The sequence below is a fragment of the Aythya marila genome (genome assembly GCF_965140915.1).
Source record: "Aythya marila genome assembly, chromosome: 1".
Taxonomy (NCBI): Eukaryota; Metazoa; Chordata; class Aves; order Anseriformes; family Anatidae; genus Aythya; species Aythya marila.
The window spans coordinates 88,632,148-88,656,816 of NC_139042.1; the positions used below are offsets into that span (position 1 = coordinate 88,632,148).

The window sequence follows — 24,669 nt, forward strand, 5'->3', positions numbered from 1 at the left end:
AGAAGCCTAGTGGTGTATCCCACAGAGCTAATCAAAGGAGTTACATTCTTCACCTTAGATTTTTTTCTACTTGAAAGCATCAGGGTTTCTTTGAGAATATAGGATTATGCAACTCCCGACAGGCTTTCCCGACTACTCCTTTCTTTCTGAAAACATTGATTCTCCTGTTTCTGCTGCCTTATAAATTAAAGGGCTTCTTAGTAATTAAGAACTGGCCTCATGTTACCAAAGCAGATAAAAGCTGAACAAAATTGCAGACATCCTGGGAGCATGCCTCAGACTCTTCATGGTCTTCTTGCTGGAGGATCTTAAAGGACATAAAGCTCAGGAAAGTGACCTTTCCTGTCATGTCTGCTATAGCCCAGGTAGAGAACAAACAGTTGAAACTTCACCGATTCCTACCTATAGGATCTAAAAGTATTCCTTTCCCTCACTTTTATTCTCAATATCTTGAGCAGTGCCACAAAAGATTTTAATGGGGAAGACTAAGGAAATATTTCTACAAGACATGTAAAATCTCTTACGCCATTAACTATGGGATGAGAGATTTGTAGGGCTGAAAAAACTTGTGTGGGATTTGAGACTTAATTACTTTGTCCTTTTCTGCACAGGGAACAAACACCAGTGATGGTAGAAGCACTTGCTATGTCCAGCTGTATCTCTAGCTGCTTAATTCTGAAGGAGATGGTGGAAGGAGTTTGGTGGTGGTGTGAGATGCGATCATCACTACAAATGCTTGGACTGCAGGTTTTGCAATATTCCAAGCTAATAGGTCTAATGGACAAAGTCAAAAGTTTGATTTATAGTGTTGTCCATAAGAGACAATTACATCAGAGAACAGTGCAGGGTAAAAAGTGTTGGCCAGAAGGCCGAGTAGCATCATAAAATACATTTTTCCATTTTTCATCTTGACGTTCAGTTGTCATAGAGTTTGTGACTGATACTTGCAGAAATACAGCTTTGATTTTTTTACTTAAAAAGAAAATTTGAGACAACGCTTATAAAAGAGTGTCAAGATGAAATAGAAGGAATTTTAATACAAATTATAATGGACATTTTCATTATTTTTATTTTTCTAGACCGTAGTCGATCTGAAATAGATTTGAGTGAATCTTTTTCTGAAGGAAAAGAGGATACCCTGAGCATAAGAAGCAAATCTGTACCTAGTGCCTTAGATGAGGACCTGGTGAGTTTATAAATATGTGAATGTTTATCTAGCAGAAATCCTGTTTGTTCAGACTTAGAAAACCAGCACTATATTATTACAAGTAGTTAAAAAACCATAATTTTAGTATGTTGGCTGTAGAATGATTTCAATGAGTAACAGTTTGCTATTAATTTCCTGTTTTTTGAGTTTTCAAGTGAATGAAAACTGGCTGGAAAAGAAATTTCAGGTACTAGGTTATACATGCTACAAAGTTCCGTTAATTCGTACTTCCCTAAATTTTAATTCTGATGTTGAAAAATGCTATGCTTTCAAGGCTTTAATCTTCATCAGTTTCTGGTTTTTACCCCCACACACCTTTTTTTTTTTAGCAGACAAAGCTCCATCCTTCTTTTCCACCACTGTTGCTGATCTCTTCCTGTTTAACATTTTCTCCCATACATTTTCATGCCTCTTTCTATGTATTCTGTATGAACTGCCTTTCCTGAACTGATGATCAACTTCCCCCTCGTATTACGCATGTATTCAGGATACACAATTAGCAGATGTGCATCAATTCCATAAAAAAAAATACCAGCTTGTTAAATATGCACGAGGAGAAAAAAGGAGTAATTCAAGTATTTCTTCATAGTTTGTTTTGAAGTTTCCAAATGTGTGTGTTTTTCTAAAAAAGAAAGAGAAGAGAAAAAAAAAAATTACCTGCTGCAACAGTAATGTTTTGTTTGTTTTCATAGTACTTCCCTACCTATCTGATCTTTTCAAGGGGGCATTGGCCATGGGGATTGTCTCCCTTTCTTGTAGAATTTGATACTTGGAAGTTGCTGGAAAACACGTGTTGGGATTCCCATCTATTTTTTGGTTTGTAACCACTCAGAGAATTTGCCTGCAGCATTGCTTTCTTTGGATTGATTACCTAAGAAATAAAAAATCCATTCCTATGTGTCAGATTTATGTTGAAATAAACTTTCAAAAATAAATGTTTGGGGTTGTAATTTAGAAAAAAGTTGTGTTCTTTATTAAAAAGTTGGGAAAGATGGAAGAAGAAAAGCATGCAATAAGAAAATAAAAACTTTAAATATCTAACATTGGTTTCCTGCTATAGTTGTACAGAGCGTGATAGTTAACACTTAGGGATTTTTCTGAAGCAGACACCAGAAATGCTGAGTCCAGAGTGGTTTTCTGTTGTTTGATTTTTGTCTTCCTTGTATTCAGTGTTGTTTTTTGTTTTTTTTTTGCTGACTCCAAGTGCAATTTCAGATTGCATCTCAGCAGCTCTCCACCTCCTTTGGTAAGAAGTTTTTTTCTCCAGTGTTACCATGGTTTTTTTTAGGGTAGCTTGATGCATGGGACTCCTTCAGTGTTTGCCTTCATTGTCTTACCTTCTGGCATTCACTGTGTTTTGAGATGAAGGTTGAACTCCTGCTGGAGTTTAGCTGTTGTGGTGCTCGATATAAGAGACAAAAATGAGGATGTCTGATGAAAGTAATGACAGCTCATTCAGTCTGGGAAAAGTTATGCCTTCCTTCCTCCTGGCTGGCTGGTGGATGTGGCTGAAGTCCTTTAGGCTCTTACTCCCAGGTGATGGGAGTTGGCAGCAGTGGTGTGGGAGGTGCCACATGTCAATAGGAGAAGCAGATTGCTGGAATTTGTCAGCTGACAGGGTTGGAAAAGCCTTTTAGCTTCTTTGCTCCCAGTTTTATCAATAAAACCCCTTAAATTTGCAGAGAAATGATCTGGAGGACTGAATGGGTATTTTCCTTCTCTAACTGATACTACTCTTGGTAGGGAAAAGGGACAATGCTCAGAAACCTGCATGCTGTGGGAGGTGTTTTTCAAGGAGTACAGGGAGACAGTTAAACATAGGGCTGTGCTCAAGAGTGAGCACCTTATCTAGAAAGGTGTGTGCCGAATTCCTGACCAAGTAGTGTTCATTACATGCTCAGCTGCTGTATTAGAAGTAATTGGATAATGTGCATTTTATAACCCCCCGCTGGAGACCTCGAGATTAATGTCCTACCAGCTCTAACTTTAATAAGCTTTTATAAGCTAATAACACTAACCAATTATGTTGCTGCTGTTCTGTAACACCTCCTGAGAAGCATAATCACGGTAGTGCAAAATGATTTAAGAGCTTATGTTAAATATTAGCCATTTGTCTTTATGTTATATATGTGGTTGAAGACAAAAATTGGTGATCAGCTAGCTGTCTTTGTGAAGCACTGTCAGTATTTGAGTGTCAAAACCTGAAACATAGGGTTTTTTTTGTCCTGTATCTAATTATACAGCAATCAAATTGTAGCATTGTTTATTTTTAAGTCCACACATACGTATACAACAGTGTAAAGGAAAAAGTTTGGGATGTGTTACCAGAATTGCTTCTTCCTGATGTATTGGCAGGAACAAAATCAATGAGGAGAGTAGAAGTGAAGTGGTTCTTTTGTTTGTTTTATTTTTGTTTTTGTTTTATTTGTTTATTTTTTGAAGGATTTGGCAACCTGTCTCCCCAGAATAGTTTGCTGCATCTCCATGGACTTTTTCATTAGAGTGTGAAGTATCCATGATTTTTCTTTGTTCTGTGGGGTGCCGTATTCAGAGCAGAAAGGAAAGAGGCCGACAGAGGAGGCTCATTGCAAAAACATGAAGCTAAGAGGATTTTTTGCTTCAGTATGTGAATTTTGGTCCCAAATAAAGTGATGGCTTGTCCTCATTTCCCCTTGCTCAACATTAAATATGCACAAATGCAATTGGAAAGTAGTAATAGAAAATTTTGCATCGCTTTCAGCTGTTTTTATTTCAGTACAGTCACTAGAGGAAAGGAGAAGAGAAGTAACAGCTAGCTTTATGCATACTAATAATGAACACTATGCAGATCTTTACAAAAAATGTGACAGTTCAACTCTCCTGCAGCATTTCTTTTCTGTTCTGTGTTTTCTGATTAGCACAGAAGTCCGAGACCCCTTACTTCAAATACACTACATCTCTGCTTAGTTTAAGGGAGGGAGAGAATGAGTGAGCAATAGTGAGGCAAGTCACCACATGGGACTTCATAGCTGCACAGCAGATATAAGGGGTTTGAACATTCAATTTCAATTAAAACTGAAAGCAGGCCTCAAAATACCTGCCACAAGGCTTCAGGAAACCTGAAACTTCCAAGCTACTTTCAATAGGATGATAGCTGTCTGATTTTTTTCATGTAACTTCAAGTTAACAATCCTATTAGGACTGTCAGTTCAACTTTAAGTTTCATGTTGGATTTTACTTTATCGCTGCATTTGAGAAATGAAAATATTTTTCCCTGGATATAATCTAAAGGTGTTAGAATTCAGTGTTATTAAAATTCAAGCATATATATGAAGGTGTGCAGTTACTGATTTTTCTGCTGTTTTTATTATTGAAATAGCACATGAAAGTAATAATTATAAAAAATATACACATCTGTTGGTTTTTTGTTGTTGTTGTTTGCACTTCAAATACATTCAGTTTGTATGATGTCAGGACAAGTTTCTTTCTATGTGGTTTGACAATAACCTGAGACTTTCAGCCTTGCCTGTTCATCTGTCACCAAAGATAGTATGGAGGGGTACAAGTGTAATACTAACTGTGAGCTTGTCTGTTAGTGTGTGAGAGCATGACTGATATAAATGTAGACAATAATCAGAAAGCTGGATCACTGGATTGTAAAAATAAACCCAATAAAAACATGGAACCTGGATTATAACCACATCAGTCATCTATTGGTGGTAGCTTCTGACTACAAATGGCTTCAGGTAAACCGGTATCAATGATCCCCTGACTGGTATCGGAGCTTAATTTACTGGTTCCTTTTGTTAAGTTTTGAAAAATGCTGACTACGTCCCTCTTAAACTTTCCAAACCCAAATTCCTGAATGCTAATAGCACTAAGTAAAATAAGGTAATTTGAAGGGGATTGTTAGCAGGTGTGGAAGTGGATTTTGTTTATTAGTACAGTTATTGGACATAGAGTTATATATATAGAAGAAGTCAGGAAACATGTGACATTTTTTTTCAGTTCTTAGGCAATTGAAACCTGAAATCCTGGTGACCTCTTTTCCCTTTCTGCTATGTGCAAAGATGTGGAAAATGTAAATCAAAATCCCTCTAGAGTTTAGAATCTTGAATGCATCATGTACCATCTTCCTGAAGTAGAAAATACATGAAACAAAACCAATTTGGTTGACTAAATATAGAGCAGAACACAATGACTGAATTCCCTGTTGTTGTTTTTTGTCGTATAGGATTACCTAGATGAAACAGAAGAAGATATTGATGACATAGTGGCCTCTCGTTATTCAAGGAAACATGGACATCTGACAAGTGCATTATCAAGAGTAAGTTCCTGAGTGGAAAACAGATGCTTTTTCATCTCATGTAAGACTATTCTTCCAAAATGGAGTTTAACATCATACCACTTAGCAGCATTCTGTTTTATATTTTAGTAGTTTTCTTAACAATTTATAACAGATCATTTTTTATTCTGCACTTGAGAAACATCCTTTAACTTTTAGATAGTTTTTCTGACTCTTATATTTTTAAATGCCATTCAAAGCTAAGATGCTGTTCTGCAGAGCACATAGAAAGCAAGAACCATGTCATGTACTCATTTGTAGATTTCTCTACACATTCAAGTTACTACCAAGCTGGTATTTGGGAAGGCAAACCATAGATGTCTGCAGTATGTGACTACTTAGTTTTGCAGAGGAACACTTAATCTTAATTTACTTGAAATGAAGAGAGCAAGGCTGTGGTGTGATCTGCCATCTGATTTAACTTTCTAAATGTTAAGTTTCTTGGGACACAAATAGTTGTTTGTGCATTTGCATGCATGCCATTTCTGTCCACCCCCAGCCTAGCTTCTCCCATTCTCCATGAGATGTTGTGGGGGGAAGGGGGGGGGGTTGGATTTGTGACAACTTTTCTATTTCCTGAAATAATTGTATTTTTTTTCTGCCATACTTTTTTTTTCTTTTTTTTTTTTTTTTTCCTTTTGTCATGCCCACAAACTATATAATGCAAATCATCTGTTCGAGTCTCACGGTTATCTAACTGTTGCAGTTTAGTGTTGGTCTTGAAAGGATGGTTACATTTTCAGGTTGTTACAGGCGCTTGAGATGCAACAAAATTGGTATAACAAGACCTCTGTAGCACTTTTTACAGTCTGTTATTCACTGGGAAAGAAAATAATTGATAAAAATAGCCTTTAACATGCTTATAAATACCTGCTGTGTTGCACATTTTTGGGGCCTGACATGCAGGATGTGAACAACTCATAGTATCTTTAGTAAAGTCACAGAGCCCTCTCTGGCCACTGTTCTTCATGCCTTGTGCTAAGAATAGCTCTGGTGAGCACACAGAGTACCAGTAAGCTGCAACAAACACGAAGAAGATGAGAGAGTTCAGGAGGATGAAGAGACCTGAGGAGTTTTATACTAAAAGGAAAGAGGTAATACGGTCCATGTCATTAATCATTGAGCTGTCCTTTCTAGACTGTATCTGCATCAGTTTCCATGCAGGTAACACCCAGGGAATGCTCGTTTCAATTCTCGATCCCAAAGAGATGGTGTTGGCTGAACACAAGCTCAGCTTACCTGGGGAGGAGAAAGAGCTGAGAGAATTGCCATTGAAGAGCATTGTGGTATTTTAGATCTGACCACGTCCAGACTGTTTTCCGTTCTAATTTCTGTAATTCGCAGAAACAGATGCAACAGGGATGTGTGGCAATTCACACCAAATCAGACCTGAGTAAATGTAGCTTTTTTGGTATTGGTCTAACATAACCCACTTCCCTGAGGTTGACTGTGACTCACTGTCTTCAGTCCTTGCTGGTCCCGTTGATTCTGTAGGCAGAATTATTTTTCGTTCCTTTGAAAATTGATATGAGGGTTGCAGGTGCTTAAGTGCTTTCTCAGTTTAGCCCATTAACTGAGGGACGGCATTTAGAGAACCTTCCATCTGCGTGCTGTAGGTAGTACTCTGCATTGGGTTTTGTCTGTTTCTGTAGATTTCCCTTCGACCTTTTTCTTAAGCAGAGCACAGCTTTTCCTCTGCTGTAGGTTTGAGGTAATCTCAGATCTCAATGCTCTTGTTTCTTTGTATTCACCCTGAAATGAATGTTCATGTCCTTGCATCCTATGCTAATGGAGAAGTTTTGAATGGCAAAGCTGCTGCTCCCTGCTGGAGCAGGTCAGTTTTACAGGTTCTTTGTGACTTTCTTTAAGTGTGTTTTACTAGTTATTCCCTCTCTCTCTTATTTTGGCCTTTTCTCTGCTTGTTGTATGCCTTTGAGCCTTCTGTGTTGTAGAGAATTTTCTCTACGTTATTATGTCACATTGAAGTAATGTTGTTATTGAAAAGTAGGTTCTGACTGCATCTTTTTTTATTAAATACGATAATTTAAAGTACTGCATAGGTATTCTAACAGTGAGCATTTGAGGTTAGAGGTTATTGAGGTTATTTGAGGTTATTTCAAGAGGGTAAAGAAACTTAAATCTGCCTGTATTGCGTGTGAGCTAAAAATGGGAATGAAAAGTGACACTGAACAGGAATTGCATCTCAGCATTAGGGTATTGTTGCCTGTGTTTACCCAAAGCTAATACATGAACTTTGTATTGCATTTTCCCTGCATCCTTCACTGATTCCTCTCCTAAACACATTAATGTGTTGTTGTCAAGGACCATCACGTCAATAAATCTGAGTTTTTCCAGTGTCTTACTGCACCGATAAGAGATGCAAAACAAATGTAATTCTTAGTGAGGGGCTAAAGCGAGGCTCAGCAACCTCCATACATGTATGTAGTGGTTGTTTATTATGAAAGTGGAAAATAGGTAGATTTCCCAAGGATATTGCATTTAGCATGTGTAAAGGCCATTGTAAATGCCACAGAAGAGAGTCTGTGGGGAAAGAAGTCAAATATGTCAAATATTTCTACTGAATATATGTTGTTTTGTTTGTGGATTTGTTTTCTGAATGCAATTCAGAAATTACATTTGCATAAATTCTAGCATCAGAGGTCATCTATTTGTTTAGAACTGTTTGTTTGTTTTCCCGGTCATTGCCCCTTTACTACCAATGTACCTAAAGATAAAGAAAAAGAATACTTGGATTCAGAAGAATAACTATTATCCCTCCCCATGTTGGTGTAACCTTGTTAGTTTTCTGAGGTGGGCACATGCACTGTTATTTTCCTGTTACAGGGATAATGTTGACATTTTGTAGCACATACTGGGATCTTTGAGTTCACTAACAGTGCCCAAGGATACCCATTTTATCTGTGCTAGAGGTGGGAGTGCATAAATGGTAAAGGCTGAAATTTAGCTTGAGCTTGAGGCGTGTTAAGAATAGGAAGAAATATGACACATTTGTCAGTGTGTGCTGCTAATTGTCCTGCAGTCTTGTTCACAGAATCTCAGTCAACCATACAATGTAATAAAAGGACAAGCTTTATTTCTTCTTCTTCTTTGTTGTTGTTGTTGTTTAAAAGAAATTATAAAGAAAGCTAGCCCAAATTAGAAAAACAAACAAAAAGAAAAATACAAAAATTATGAAATTTTTGCTGTTTATTATTTCTACATTATGTATAAAATTAACTTTTTTGGATTTTTAATTTTTTTTTATATATATTTTTTAAGAATGATTGCTTGTTTAGTTTCTAAATCTCCCCTGCTGTTCACCATGTTGACACAAGCCTGCTTATCACTCCAGCTTTCTTTGCTGCTGAGCCTTTAGACAAGATGGTTGGAGATCTGCATTGTCACAGACCAGTTCTTTTTGTGTGGCCCTTCCTTTCAACTCTGTCCTTCCTTCCTCCCTCTAGCTGCTAGGGAACGAGGTAGCTCAAGATGTGTAGTTAATTTCCCATGAATTCATTAGACTGCCAGAAATTGCTCAAATGAGCAGAGGTGGTAAATGCTTTCCCCATCATTCTGTTACCGTACTTTTTTTTCCCCCCCGAGTGACATGTTTAAACATGTATATGTGTTTTTTCACATATCATTACAAACTCCACAGAGAAACTGCATTTTTTTTTTTTTTTTTTTTACAAAGGGACCAACTCTGCAGTATATGAATGCTCACCTTTTAATGAGATTAAAAAAGAATTAAGTTCATGGGGACATAAATCGATGACATCCAAATACAATCTAATACAAACCCGAATTTGCTGAAATTTGCTGAGTTGGTGTTCTAAAATATTTTTTTTTCTTTTGATACAGCAGATACTTCAATTCGATTTTATTACTTTGAGCCACGTGCCCTTCAGTGCCCTTCAATACTTGATGTATATAGAAAACACTTTGCATTTCCTCTGATTTGGTCATGCCTTTTTCCTTTTCTCTCACTATGGCTTTGCAATGCAAACTTTATTTACCTGTCTGTATCAGTAAAGCTTTTTCACTGCACTTATTCTTTCCTATTACAGCTACCTAATGCTCTTTTCTCTTGACCTTTTCCACTGCCTTCTTTAAAGAACTTCCCAGAAGCCTCTGACAGAAAATGGACTTACTTAAATGTGCCTGAAACAGATGGTGATACTGTGAGTTCTCGTCAATCCTCTGCTTAACTTTGAAGGTTTCTCTCTTTTATCCCTCTGTGTTCAAGACTGTGCCTGTCTGTCTTGCAAGCTTCCTGTGTGATAGGATTTATATGGTTATGCATGTTCTTGAACAGTCTTGCTCAAGGACTCAACCAAAATGTACACCAGATTTCTGGAATGCCTTTGGTTCCAGTGGTATGCACATTGCTCCAATTTTCTTTAAAAACATTTAGTTCTTTCCTGATTGTCATCTTTTGAAAGAGAATATCCACATAACAATATAACATAGGGTATCAGTGAAAAGAGATTGGGTTGCAATATATTATGCCACAGTGGAAAATTTTGTGGGATTTTTGCTAAACCTTTTCTGGCTTTAGGAAAATTGCGTAAACAATGGGTATCGGCAGTTTGCTTATATGGGAGATTGGTGTCACTTTAACCAAACATGTTTTTTATCATCTTCATTACAGGAATCATCCTTATAACTTTTTCTAATGGTTCTGTCAGCAGTTATCTCATGAGACTCAGTAAAAATCAGGTGGACAGCGGAGGCAGTGAGGTCATTTTTATCTGCTTAGAACTTATGTGAGCTTACAGTTTATGTAGCCTGACTGCTCTTCAGCTCATGCATGAATTAAATGGCAGTAATTTAGATTAAGTCATGTTTATAAATAGATTTGAGTCCTGTGTGTAAAAAACATCAACAGTCTAGACAGACATTTATGCTATTTATGCTAGTTGCAGTTCCTACTCCCTTTACATCAAATAGACTCAGGTAGCATTTCTCTTCTATCCTATGTCTCTTTTCATAGCAAGTCCTAACAAGGGAGACAGTATTGCAGGGTTGTGGCTGAATGAAAGAGCAGATTCGGGAAATAAAAATTGTTTAAGCTTCTAAGTCCTTTCTCTCTCCCTCCAGACAAGCATAAACAGCATGCTGAGCGTATATAGTGAAACTGGTGACTATGGTAACGTGAAGGTCAGTGGAGAAATCCTTCTCCAAATCAACTACAGCTACAAAACAGGTGCCCTCAACGTCTTGGTGAAAAGTTGCAGAAACCTGGCTGTTGCAGATGAGAAAAAGCAAAGGACTGATCCGTAAGCACAGAAAATTCCTTTTTAGGCCCCGCTAGGGCTGTTGTCTGACACATTGCTCTCTGTAGTCATCAGTGATGTAGCCTGGGGTTGTGATAGAAACCTGGGAATTCATAATATCCAGTTGCTACAAGCCAGCGTTTGGGTGATGGTTGGTTTTGGATTCCCTGTGGGAAATGTATTTCTAATATATTCCTTAGGGCAACATGGACATATTCTGGGGAAACAATATTACTTAAATTATCAACCTGTTTGCTAGCAATCTCTGCAAAAGGACAAAAAATATGAATGCATAGGGAGACTGAATTGATTTCTTACTTTTAGAAGCAACACTGAAGTATATGATGGTGTTTAAGAGGGAGGGAGGGTAATAACTTTGTGGTTTTCATGCTGTGAATCCATAGATTCACTTTGCAAGGACTGTGTTTTGTGAGAGTCTTTTAGATTTCCGAGTATTCTTAGTTTTCAGAATATAATGTAAACTCTTTCATAGTTAGAAATTAATAATTTATATCTCTAATCATGTCTAATCCTGTTATATGTAAGGTAGAAAGTTTTTAATTCTCCTGTATTTTCAGTGTATGTGTTGTCAGATGTAATCAGTCAGTAATCATATACTACAAAAGCTGAAGTGCTAGGAAAGCTTTCTGCAAATTAGTTCTGTAAATTAATTTAGCCCTTTTGTTACTCTGAGCCTATCAGAACAACATTGCAATGTTTCTAGATAAAGTCCATACCTTTCCATGTTTCACAAAGTCTGTTACATGTGTGTGTTGTTTAGACTGCAAAAATTAATTTCCTCATATATTTTACTGATGCAGGAATGGCACGTCCTTGCTCAAACTGGTCATTTCTATTCCTTGCTAATAATATACTACTTGATCTGCAGATATGTCAAAGCATACCTCCTGCCTGATAAGTCCCGCCAAAGTAAACGTAAGACCAAAATTAAAAGTAACAGCACCAATCCGGAATTTAATGAAACGCTGAAGGTGAGAACACTGTCTCTCTCATGGGCTGTGATGAATGTTCTACTTGTGCTCACAGGCATTTTCTGTAAGTGCTCCAGTACGGGGATTAGACTGTGGAAGCGATGCCTCAAAGGGAAGGTGTTTAAGCAAAACATCTAGGAATAAATCCTATGAGTTTTAATTTCTGGTTTTCAGCATTGAGGAATTGTTTTTGTTTGGTTCTCCCCTCTACAGGTAAAACTTACATTACTTTCCATGGATCTCTTCCAAAACTGTTGATGTTCCCATCTAACCTGAGCTCAGAGTTCTTATACGTACCTTAAAGATTTTGAAAGCCCTAAGTTACAACTGTACTGAGGTAGAACTAGCTTAAAAAATCCTGTCTAACTGAGTTCTAAGAGAAAATAACCTTTAGCAGTAAAAGCTCTTTGATAGCTAGCAAAGCTGTTGTTGGCATTTTACTGTGTTCCTAAAAAGCTGATTGAAGTGCATTTTATGTTGCAAAAGAAAATGATAGACTACTGCCTTGACTGGTGGAGCCCAAGTGCCTGTGATCTTTCAATTCTTTTCTCATACTCATGTCCAGCCTACAGAGGCTGGAAAGATTTTGTGCTCCTCACCAGCTGCTTATTTATCTGCTTGGCTTTGTGGTGTAGGGCTGAATGGTAGAGTGTGAATGCCCAGCTCACTGCCTGGCACCTGGACCGCAGGCTCCTGGTGATTCTGCTTGCTGTCAACCGACAAGAGTCATCCCAGCCAGCTGTCATGAAGCCAGAAACTTTCCTGTATTATCCTGAAAGACTCTGAAGGGAAATTCAGTGATTAAGTAAATAAGTTTCATATAATAGATGCTAATAGATGTTCCTTGGCCAGTGTACTTGACCTAACCTGGCTACAAAACTATTTTGCAAACTTACACATACATGTACTTGGTCTGGCCAGGCTGCTTTCCAAGGGAGAGTAGCCTGCACAGCCTCATTTTTAAATGGTTTCTAGTAAAGTTAAGATTTGCCTGAACTGGAGGGGAGAAAAAAAAAAAAAAAAAAAAAAAAAAGGTGTTAGACTCTTTTTAGCAGGGAATGTAGTTAGCACTGAACGTGTTTGCTAGTAGGGAACTGCAGGAATAGGACCTAGCAGCTTGCTTAAAATGCAGATTGTGTCAAAGAGGGCTTACTTGTATTGTTGATAAGTAAATGAGAGCTAGATCTATTTGCTGCAACTGGTATTGCCATTAAAAAAAAAAAAAAGAGAGAAGAAAAAAATACATCTATATCTTCCATCTTTGGCTTGTATTCTAGTATTGCTGAATAGTGCAGCTCTCACAGTTGGCATCTAAGATATGAGCATTACAGACATATCTATGCATTAATAGCCTACTTGTGTGGCTAGCCAACTGACTTGAATGTTTCAGCTTCTGGAGAACACGTCTATGTCCAGACATTGTTCCTGAGAACAAACAGAAAAGAAGACATCTGGATCTCCTCAATTAACACTAGAAGAAGGGTGAATTTCATGGAATTAGTAGGTCTTTCCCTGAAAGCAGAGCAAGAATTCCAGATGTTTATAATTTTCTATATATTTGCTAGAATATGTTGCTACCTCAGAGGAGTTTTTAATAGCTTTCAACCAAGCTGCATGAAAGGTGCTACTGAGACATTTTGGTGAATGCTTTGCAGATATGGTTTTACTTGTTTTCAGAATAATTTTTCACAAGTTACAAAGATAAAACTGAATAGGAAAAGAAAACAGTGTACAGCAACCTCTCTTTAGGGATGAAAGATCCAGTGGGGCTTCTTACAAAATAAACTTTGGTGTTGATCTACTTCTTTTACATAAGCTATATGGAATTAACAGGATGATTGTTTTAATCATAATTATTTACTTTATAGCCATAAATACCCAGTAAGTAATACAGAAAAAAAAAAAAAAAAAAAAAAAAAAAAAGAGGTTTAACAGTTCCCTGTGAGATTTCTAGCTATAGACAGCTTATTTGCAATGAAAACAAATCTCTCTTTCATGCTCCATTTATTAACTGCTGTGGGCTTCATGAAATTCAGCTATTGCTGTAAAAGGCTCCATGGAAACTATTATTTGTGCTTATTCTGAGGGTTCTTTTTTCTGTTTTTCTGTTGGTAGTATGTCATCAGTCATACGCAGCTAGAAACCAGGACCCTGCAGCTTTCTGTCTGGCACTATGACAGATTTGGACGCAACAGCTTTCTTGGAGAAGTGGAAATTCCATTCGATTCCTGGAACTTTGAAAATCAGGGCGATGAGTGGTTTGTGCTCCAGCCCAAGGTAAGGATTTCCAGGGGCCAATGAAACTGCTGAGAAGCAAATTTAGCAAGGCTTAGTTATTTTTCCTTTGGAACACGTTTGTAAAATGGTGACTCTGTGATTGTCAAATGTGGCAATAAAAATAGTATCTTTGTGTTTTATTCAATCAAAACCCACCGTTCCTGAAGTCTTCATGAAAACTTTTTATCTGGTTGGCCACTTATACAAACAAAACCCAGCACTTTAAATAATATATAAGTTTGTCTTGCAACAAACTGCAGAGGAAAAATGAACTTGTAAAGAAATTGATTTATTTTTTTCTTCCAGAAAATAGCAGATGAACCAAGGAGCTTCTTTGCCACCCCCCCCTATCCAACCCTGAACAGTTCAGTAAAGCAAAAGACCTTTTTTGTTTCAGTTCAATGTGCTTCACACTTTTCAGCGGTAACAAAATGACTTATTAAGCTCTTATTCACCGTGACTAGGAAGGTGTAAGATGAGGCTTCTCATCAGGCAAATCAGTTGGTTTATGAAATAGGACTTTCACTGTACTTAGCTAAGGATAGGATGACTTCCATCTTTAAGGCACCCCCTGCTTTGGCAAAGGTGTTTATTTTTGGAAGAGATTCAAAGAGCTGTTGTAAGCTCGAGAATTAAAGGCTTCTCAGTTGTTTGCTTCTGCAGCAGCTGGAATCCCTAGGAATTTCAGGGGCTTAAATTGCTATTTCAGAAAGTTTATTTTTCTTGTTGTAGAAAAATTGAAGATTGTACTGCAGATGACGTGGAGATAGACTCAGATGACTCCTTTGTTCTGTGTTCATTATATTTAAAGAAATATTATATTTAGGGTTTAGGAGGGACTGTTTGATTTGTGTCTTATCCTCAAATGTCAGATGAGTCTGATTGCTTTATAATTTCCTGGTATAGCCCTTTTTGGTGCTAAGCCATCACAAATTTATACCTCAGTAAATAATTAGCCAGAAAATACATAAGGAAACTGGCCTCCTTTTAACATTCGGACACCTCCTGCTTTAAAACTGGCATGGAAGATCATTCCTAGTTTCCTCGTTTAGCTTTATTAATGAGAGTGACCATCAGCTTTTCCTTCGTAGCCCAAAAGGGGGATGGGATACCAGGAAGAGAAGGTGGCTAATGAAGACAAAAAAACTCCAGTCAGTGCTGTGTCTGGGCGAGGGTTATACTATCCTTCTTGGATAACTTGGAGAACTTTCACCCAACTTGCATCATGTAGTTTGCTTTTGTTGGGTCTATGCTTGGGGTAGACTAAATGTCTGCTGCGTCTCTGTTATGTCCTTGGCTGGTGTTAGATGTTGCTCTTATTTAGTACCAAGTATTCTACCATGGTCGATGTATCTTGTATTTGTTTCGCTTACATTTTGTATGCAACATTGGTCTGAAATTGAGTGTCTTTTCATGCAGTAATCTCTTTGTCTTCTCCGTTCAGTCTCCGGGGGCTTTCTATGGGTGGTTTCTTTTAATCTAACAAGAAAAAAAAAAAAAGTCCTGAGACAGTCCTGCTCAGGAAAAATAGTAATGATGTGTTAAGCATTTTAGCCATTCCAACTGGAAGGTCTTGTCTGGTTATTTCCAAAGCTGTTAAAAGGACTTTTAAACTTTTTCTTTTTTACCAAAGAAAGCAAACACAAAATTAGTCTTGTCTGCTTCCTACATTGTTACAAATTATGTTTCTGAACTTAAAATGCTGCTAAGATTGTTGTCTGGCAAAGATAATACTGTTTCTGAAAGATTAATTATTGCATTTTGAAATAAATAAAAAAAAAAGTACAGGTTAGCATACAAACAAGTTACATGCTGTTCTCCCATATGAATTGCATGATATAGAAAGGAATGGCAGTGAAATATTCCCTGTGTTTTACTACATTGCTTTGTTTTATCATGAATCATTTAGCTGCCTTAGTGAAAGTGTTGGAGACTTAAGACCTATTTTTTTTCTATGAGCACTGCGTGGCCTGTTTTCAAGAGGAGTATGGTTAAATCAGAAAATAGTTCTGTGGTTAAAGAGGGGAGCAGAGTCTAGAGTCACGGCATATGCGGCTTTGGAGAGGGGAAGGTTGGCAAATTGTTCCTGATGTAAGAACTTATGCTGTCATTTGCCTACCAGTAAAACAGAAAAAATAATCCTTGCTGACTTTATGGGAAATTTGATGCTAAACCTACATAGTTCAGGCCCTAAATGAACTGCCTAACTAGCAAGATTTAAATCATGATTTCTTGTTGTTAAAATTATTCCACAGCCATTTGCTACAGCTTTTATTTTGTCCTGTGTTGTAGCAACTGGCATCAGTCACTGGTGCCATCGTGCTACTTCTAAAGACCATTGTGTGTTGTTTCTGGGCAAAATTCAAACATTTCAAAAGAAAAGGAACCTGAAATATTATTGGGTGGAAAAGGACACTGAGAATAACCTTAGTTTTTAGTTTTCTGTTTCAGAGCTGGACTCTGCTCTTCTGCTGTCATAGTTCCCCGTATCTCTATTTCAAGAGTGACACTTCTAAAATAAATGAAACCAATTATGGATTTAAAACCCAGTTGGGGTAAATAAGGCCATCAGAATGTCAGCTTAAATTAGCTACAGTTTATTTCTTCAGAAATAAGTTCAAGTTCTTTGTTTATTTGCGTCACTCACTCATGCTAGTCTCTCCTTCCTGCTTTTGTTCTCTGCACTGTGTCTAATGCCGTGTAGCTTTGTTCTTCTGAGAGCTTGAACTCTCTGATTCATAAAGTTTTCTAAAATGCGATTGTATTCAATCTGAAATGTTAAATTATGTGAAAGCAGGAAGATAAATCTTGATATATTTAAGAAACATTTCAAACAGTATAGGTACAATAAAATATCAAATGGAGAAAGTGAATGATTAACCTTAGCTGGATTTATGTTTTTTTTCATTATTTTTTTTTCCTTTCAGGTGGAGGTTGCAACAGATGTTGGACTTCAGTATAAAGGAGAGCTGACAGTTGTTTTACGTTACATTCCCCCAGACAGAAACCTAATGCTTCCTCTAGGACAGTTTCAAGGTAAAGCAAACATTAATGGCAATTTATGATACCATCCCCCTGGGTATTAAAAATTCTCAACTAGTGTGAAGTAATGGAATTAGAGAAGATTGAAATTAGACTTAAATATATTAGTTGTCTTTATCTGTGTAACTTTTGAGTCATGAGTATGTTTCTCTTCCTCTATCCTCTTCTGTTACATTGGACCTAAGGAGAGGGAAGGGAAAGAGGAGTGTGCCATAGTTAAGTATTGGTGCATCGATTTGACCTAATTAAAAAATGCTCAGACGTTAGTTAATATCACAAAATCACAGAATTTCTAGGTTGGAAGAGACCTCAAGATCATCGAGTCCAACCTCTGACCTAACACTACAGCCACATACAAATAAATCTTCTAAATTGTAGTCTGTGTGTTCTTTGTTCAGCTGGCTACATACAGTGTATAGCTGATCAAAGTAACAGACTTCCCTTAGTTCCTCTTGCTTAATTGTCTATAACTTTACCTATCTCCTCATTTTAAGTCTTTTTCATGCTTCTTTAACTTCTGTTCAGTTTTGCTGTATTACACTTCTAATTCAATCCTGTAAAATGTTATTTGAATTGTTTAGGGCAAGCCATTATTTTCATTAGTAGTGAGCAATGGATAATACAGTTACTTACTCCTTGCATTGTAGTAGCATGAGGAACAGCAATCATCTAAAGAGAAATCAGTCACTGGATAGCACCTGAGATGTACCAGGTACAGGTAGTCCAAGAAGAGTTCTTTCTTAGTGACAATATTGCTATTTAGCATTAGGATTAGATAGGTATAAAAGATACTTTTTAAATTTTTTTTTTCTTTCTTTTTTCTTTTCTTGACAAATGATATTCCCTCTGCTTGAAATAATCCCAAGGTTTTATCTCTTGAAAGCTAATTGCTGCCTGAAAAGTATGGACATACACTGCATTTTTTTAATTAGTATCACTTTAATATCACTCTTCATCCTTTTTTTCTTCTGATGTTTCCAGTCCCAAACAGCGTGCATGATCCATGATTATACCTCCTTTAGAATCCACAGCATCAACAAGTACATGTGTCCTCATGTAGCTGTTCAAATGCAGCACCATGTCCTTTGCCATGGAGTATGAGGAGAGGAGCAGTTTGTCCTTACAAAAGGAAGATACACAGTATATTTCTGCATTTTAAATTTTGGGACAGATGTTACATACCTTGCTTGTGGTGTCGGACTGCTTTAGCATCAGAGATGGAATTAGATTCTGAAAAGAGATCGGGGCTTACAGGATGTGCAGTTCTTTCTGTTCAGCATAGTAACACACCAATGATTACACTCAGAAAGGACTTCAGTTAGGATATCCAGTTGTTTGCAGCAAGGGATATCTGGTTATACAGTCAAGTTCTTTATCAAATATGGAGTGATTTTCTGCCCTTGCCTTTTCAGTTTCTATACCCTTGACAATCAGGATCTGCTCATAAGAAATGTTTTAATCCCACTGAAGGAAATGAGTGAAATAATCCAGCCAAGAGAACTTAGATGTCCAAATCAGTTTTTCAGTGTATAGTTTCTGATTATGATAATGATGTTGCAACTCTGTTGTATATGTAGGAAAGAAGAGCTTTAAAAAAGGAAAAAAGGGAGAGACTCATCTGCCATCTGGGGGTATATTAGAAGTCCTCATCAAAGAAGCTAAGAATTTAACAGCGGTGAAATCAGGAGGCACATCAGACACTTTTGTGAAAGGGTCAGTGTTTTTTTTTCCTCTGCATTTTAATGGCTGTACTTGAAGAGCATTTTGACTGATCCTATTTTATTCAATATGTCTGTATATGTGTCTGTGGGGGGGATGTCATTACTGAAAAGCAACGGGCACTTTGAAATGGTATGGCGAAGGATGCTGTTGGCTATGGGCAGAGAGGTATGAGTTGTCCTAGTGGTTAAATACCAGCATGTCTGGACTCAGTCAAGAAAGAGTATGTAATCTGTATCACTGACTCCATTCAAACATATGTGTTCAGTGTGCTAAGGTGCACACTGTTATAGAATATAAACAAAACACTTTCCCTGAGTTGCCAGAGAAAGGTAGGTGAACATTGGTGATTCCTGAAGGCAAGAAGATGTAAACTGGGGTTCACACGTTGGAGATGACACCTGTACCGACAGTGACATTTACATTTCCAGCAAATTGAAACTATATGTGTGTATATATATATATATATATTGACTAGGAGAAGTAACCTTGTTTTCAGGAAGAGACAAGTCTGTTTGGATTTCTCATAAAACTGCAAATAGCTTGATGGCTGCTCCATCACGCTGAGGTTCTTTCTAGTGGATGTCAACTGAAACATGCAGAAAGAGAAAACTCATGATGTGTGTGAGGAAATTCTGTTCTCAGTCGAGTATAAAAGAATGCTAAATGAGAAGATTTTTCTCTCTTTTACCATAAGTATATATTTTTTAGTGTTTAATTGGGTAAGATCTTTGTCATGCGGTACATTTTCAAGGAGCACGTTTAAGTCCTAAGGGTTCCCAGAAAGTCTATCACTGACTTCAAACAGTGTCTTAACTCTAATTGTGTCTCATTGTTAACATTTAATATTCTTTGACAGAAGACATTTAAAAACTCTGCTCTAATGGCTTTGAGGTTTGATTTTAAAGATGCATCATTCTGAAAAATGTAGGGTCTGTGTCACTTGTATGCCTATATGCAAGTATATACATATATATATATATAAAATTAAATATATATTTGCATCTTTTTATTCAATAAGCAGCATTTCTGTTGGACAGTCAAAATCCAGACTATTGAAAATGCTACATGTAGGACATACTTGCAATTTGAATAAAATGAGCATATTCCTGCATACCTCATCATATTGGATTTTTCATAAATTAAGAAAATAATGAGTTTAAAACATTTTTCTTTGCCAGTTTTTGCTCTCAATGCTGTTTTTCAAAATTGCTGATTTTTAGATATTCTCCAGTTTATCAGTAATGGTTTGAGTATCGTTTACTAAATAGTGACCATACAAGAAATCCTGCCCTTGACTCCTAAGCAAAGTTGAGACTTTGTCTTAATTTTTAGTGTGCTTCGAACACTCACTAAGCTCATACACATCATATAGAAAAAGTTTGAGCTATTCTTACTATGGATTTGTTCTCCTATGCCATCTCTTTTCTGTTACATGTGAGGGCATTTCCTTTTATTGAAAAATAGTGTGTCTGATCTCGCTGTGGCTTTTTTCCACTTGGATCTTGCAACAGGTTTCATGGAGAAAATGTTTTCAAAGCCTTTTTATGTTAGCAGTAGCAACGTGTGGCCAATAATTCTGTGGAGTATTTTTAGTTAGTGGCATCTGCTCTTGCTGACATGGATTATTCAGTGTGGTGAAACAGGCGTCTGTTTTCCTGGGACTATTGATTGGTTGTCTGTCGTGTCATGGCTAAATGCATAACAACGTTGCCATGAACCCATAGAGGTACAGCAGTAGTCTGATCCACACAGCTAGTTTGAGACTAAATTAAAGTAATTTAATAGCCTGCTGCAGTGAAATAGCTCATGTTTTTTCTCAAGTAAAAGCCTGGACAGGAAGCCTGATTGAGGTCTACTGATATAATTTGTTTGTATGCCTGACCCTTTAATATTCATGTGCAACTCCATAGTTACTTTATTAACATTGCTGAAAAACATGAAGGTACAGACTGTGAAAAATTGTACTGAACTCTGATTTTGAAACCAGAGTATTATTTTTGCTTAGTTTCACTAAGGGAATTCTTCACTAAAAAATCAAATGTGAAAAAGCATGTCAGACTTTATGGTATTAGTGTTTCTGCTCTCAGTAGGGTGACAAGCAATTCAAAGTACTGGTGCTAAACTTCTGAAGTTCCTTCTTTATTGATCTTTTTTTTTTTTTCCTTTCTGGAGGACCAGCTTTGAGAGGAAAGCTGGACAAGGTGACTCTAGAGATTCCTTCTGGCTAACATTTTTATGATTCTGTCTGTATTTAGTCTCACTGAAATAAAAAGTATTTTTATAAAAAATGAAAGGTATGGGACAAGGAGACATAATTTCATTTTCTGATAACTGACATTGTAACAAACGGAGCACAAATGCATATGCACTTCCGGTATACGCTTAATTTAATTACAGTGGGAAATGGCCTCTTGATCTTATTTGAGATCTCATCACGATTATTATTCTTCGTTGATATTATCTGACATCCTATTGACATATTCAACTTTCCTTTTCTATATGTTCCAGATACCTGCTCCCAGATGACAGCAAAGCTACAAAACACAAAACTCCCATAATAAAAAAGAATGTGAACCCCCGGTGGAATCATACATTTGCTTTCAGTGGCTTGAATTCCCGGGATATACATAATGTCTGCCTAGAGTTAACTGTGTGGGACAAGGAGTCACTATCCAGTAATATTTTTCTGGGAGGTGTCCGTTTGAGCACTGGAAGTGGTAAGGTCCCATCTAACAGGTGATTGCTTTGCTTGTTTTGCTCTTATCCTGCTCTTCTTTTCCCACCCCAAGTGATTCATGTACATGAGGGATAGAAACGTTATTGAATGTGTGGATAGTATATGCCAATTTGGAGAAACTGGAAAGGGAGAGAAGGCAACATGTCATCTCTATCTTCTATAGAGATTTAGTTCTTTCCTTCATTGAGTGAGACACAAAAATGTGGTGCCCAATTGCACTTCTGAGCAGCCTAGAAGAACCAGGAATAGCTTGGAAGCATTTCTCGGAATCCTGATGAGGAGGAAGAAACTACTTTTAACCAGCAGCAGCCTTTCTGCTGACAGTGGTATGATCTGGAAGAGATGTGAATCCTCAGTTAGGAGAAGGTTGCCTGCGGTGCAGACTGGGGAGGTTTATGTGCATCTATCCATGTACCACAAAGGAATTGAATAACTGGTACGCAGTGGGAGCAAATCTGTATATAGGCAGTCATGTAAAGTGCTTGCCATCTTTCTATAGACTGTTGGAGTGAATGAGCAATATTAAGTAACTGCTTGCTAATATGCCAAAACGGTTTGTGTTTTGCAATTGCCAGGTGTAAGTAATGGCAAGGAGGTTGACTGGATGGACTCTCAAGGAGAAGAGCAGCACCTCTGGCAAAAGATGATTGACAGTCCTGGAGCATCTGTGGAGGGGATATTAATGTTGAGATCCAGCATGGGAAAACGTAGACTCTGAAAGACTCTCAACTACTGAGGGGTACCACAGGTACTCCTGATTTCAGTGGTGTTCAGCCCCTCACACTTTGCCTACTGGAAAGTGGTGAAGGGTTGTACTCTTTGCCTTGGATATTAAGGCTCCAAGTGAAATTTTAATGCATTCTACACTTTCATGCACATGTTTTTAACCCAGGCTTCTTGGACAGATTATGCTTCTCCTGAAGCTCATGAGTATTTGACCTTGTACAGAGATCAGGCTGGCTTTCTCTGTCCCTTCTGGTTACTGGTGTACAGATGATGAACACCTCTGCTGGTGGGGGACATAGAGCTAGCAACTGTCTATGTAGTCATTTAGTAAGTAAAGTTTGCTTTACATATCTCCTCCTGGGTCAAAGATGGCCTAGAAGACAGTAGTGATACAGTACAAGCAGATTCAGAATGAGTCTGTGCTTTGTTATTTGCAAAATGAGAAGCCATAATGTTCTGAAGGATAACAAACATTTTTTTTTTCATGTTTGCTTTTTGGGCTATGCAGTGTGCAGGAAGGCAGGCTTGGAACCAAGCAGCCCTCTAAGGAAAGCCAATGCACTCATCATTGCACACTAGAAATAGTCAGCAGATGAAGGGGTATAAAGTGCCAATGTTGCAGCATTCTCTGGGTTATTTCAGTGCACTGTACATAAGGCAGGTTTGGTTCAATGTGATTAAAGAGCCTCTAATGAAAATAAATGATAACAAATCCCTATAAAATTTCTACAACTATGTGGTATTACCATGCTTTTCATTCAGTTGACAGCTCTAGCCAAGATCTTCCAATGTCGTTGAACAGAGGGAGTATGTTCACATGCCTGTCGCACCTGATGAGTTGCTGAGATGAGACACATACTGGTTTGGGGCATAAAAAAAAAAAAAAAAAAGTGGAGTTTTCTCTGAAGGGGCTGGGATCCTGTAGGTTTTGGCCAATTCTAACCTTATTAACCACAACAAGTGTTCAAGAGTAATTTTGCTCTTTGGTTTCATAAAGTGATCTTTGTATCTGCTTAGATCTGTCATCCTCTGCAGACTTAGTCAGGTCACTTCTGAAGAACATGCTGTTTTGTATAATCATGGGTACTGCAGCATTTAAACAGCAGTAGTACCGTAATAAGAGAGGATTATAATCTCTTTCAAGGACAGCACAAGTTTGGATAAAAATATAACTGCATCACACATAATTGCTCAGGGTATGAAACAAAGGAAGACTGGTAAACTGAATGAAAAGTCCTCTGAATCTTTCAGAATTGGAACATAGCTTCCTATTTGAATGGGTAAATTAATCTATAGCTACACTTATCCCTTATTTTTCTACACATGTTTCTCTTTTGGAGGTAATATGGTATTAGTACCATGGAAACAAATTTGAATATTTGTAAACATAATCCTTACATAAAATACTGATAAAAAAAAAAAAAAAGCTTTCAGAGGATGTTTCATTCCCTGTACATCAAAACACCAGTGTTTAAAGATTTCTGTGAAGAATCAAGGCCATAAAATCTTACTTGTTTGAGAGATAGAAATGCTGTTCTTCACAATGTAGAAATCACAGGAATTCTAGATGGAACAACAACATATGGAGAAATGATAACTAACTAAGTGTAGGTTAAGATTTTTTCATCCATTACTGTTCTAGTGTATAGTCAGTAAATGTGCTTAGAGCTGAATCCAAAATGTTAACATTTAATATCCATTCCTTCCCACTGCTCCCCTCTTTCCCTCCTCTCCCCAAAATACACTATTTTTGGTTTGAGTGGCTTGAAACTGTGGGGAAGTTTGCAAGCAGTCTTTAAAAATCCCGTTATTATTAGATACATTAGGTTTATTTATTTTTGTTAAAAATAGAATCTTAGCTTTAATAAAAACAGATTGGTTTTAATTTTTTTTTTTTGGTTAAAATTATGCCATTGGAGATAATGCTTTTGCCCAGTTTGATACCCCCAGTTTTTAGAAACTGCCAAGTCATCTTTGGAGTTTCCATAAAGAATCTCAAGTAGGGAATCAAATGTCAATAGTTGTTCCAGTTGATTTCATTTTCCTTCTTCATCTGTTCTTAATTTTCATCTGAAATCCTGGTCATATTGGGCAACAAAGCAAGCTTACTTTAGTTTTAGCCTACTTTTCATCCTATGCCACAGATGCTGTGAGCTGATGAAGTAGAGCACAAATATCAATCATGTTTTATGACCTTTATTATGATAAAATAAAGTTTCTTTAAATAGACTTTTTCTATCAGCATCCACAAAGTGAAACCAAACCTAACTTCTGGCACCTAAACTCTGTCTCTGTTTACAGAGTCAGAGCCTGAGTTGTCTTGCTTGTTTGCACCACAAACCAGAATTTATTTGGGGAGTAATAAT

General features: G+C 37.2%; 1 protein-coding gene across 4 annotated transcripts in view; it reads left to right on the forward strand.

The window, feature by feature from the left end:
* SYTL5 (synaptotagmin like 5) overlaps nt 1-24,207 on the forward strand; it is an 82,547-nt gene extending 58,340 nt beyond the window's left edge. For all 4 annotated transcript variants that reach the window (XM_082753563.1, XM_082753564.1, XM_082753565.1 and 1 more), the window contains 9 exons: nt 1,080-1,186; nt 5,421-5,513; nt 10,632-10,810; nt 11,697-11,799; nt 13,915-14,076; nt 17,004-17,112; nt 18,696-18,831; nt 21,349-21,557; nt 22,153-24,207. In XM_082753563.1, coding sequence (XP_082609689.1) covers nt 1,080-1,186; nt 5,421-5,513; nt 10,632-10,810; nt 11,697-11,799; nt 13,915-14,076; nt 17,004-17,112; nt 18,696-18,831; nt 21,349-21,557; nt 22,153-22,295 — 1,241 coding nt within the window. In that variant the 3' untranslated portion in view covers nt 22,296-24,207. The remainder of the gene's footprint in view (nt 1-1,079; nt 1,187-5,420; nt 5,514-10,631; nt 10,811-11,696; nt 11,800-13,914; nt 14,077-17,003; nt 17,113-18,695; nt 18,832-21,348; nt 21,558-22,152) is intronic.
* The last annotated feature ends 462 nt before the right edge of the window (nt 24,208-24,669 follow it).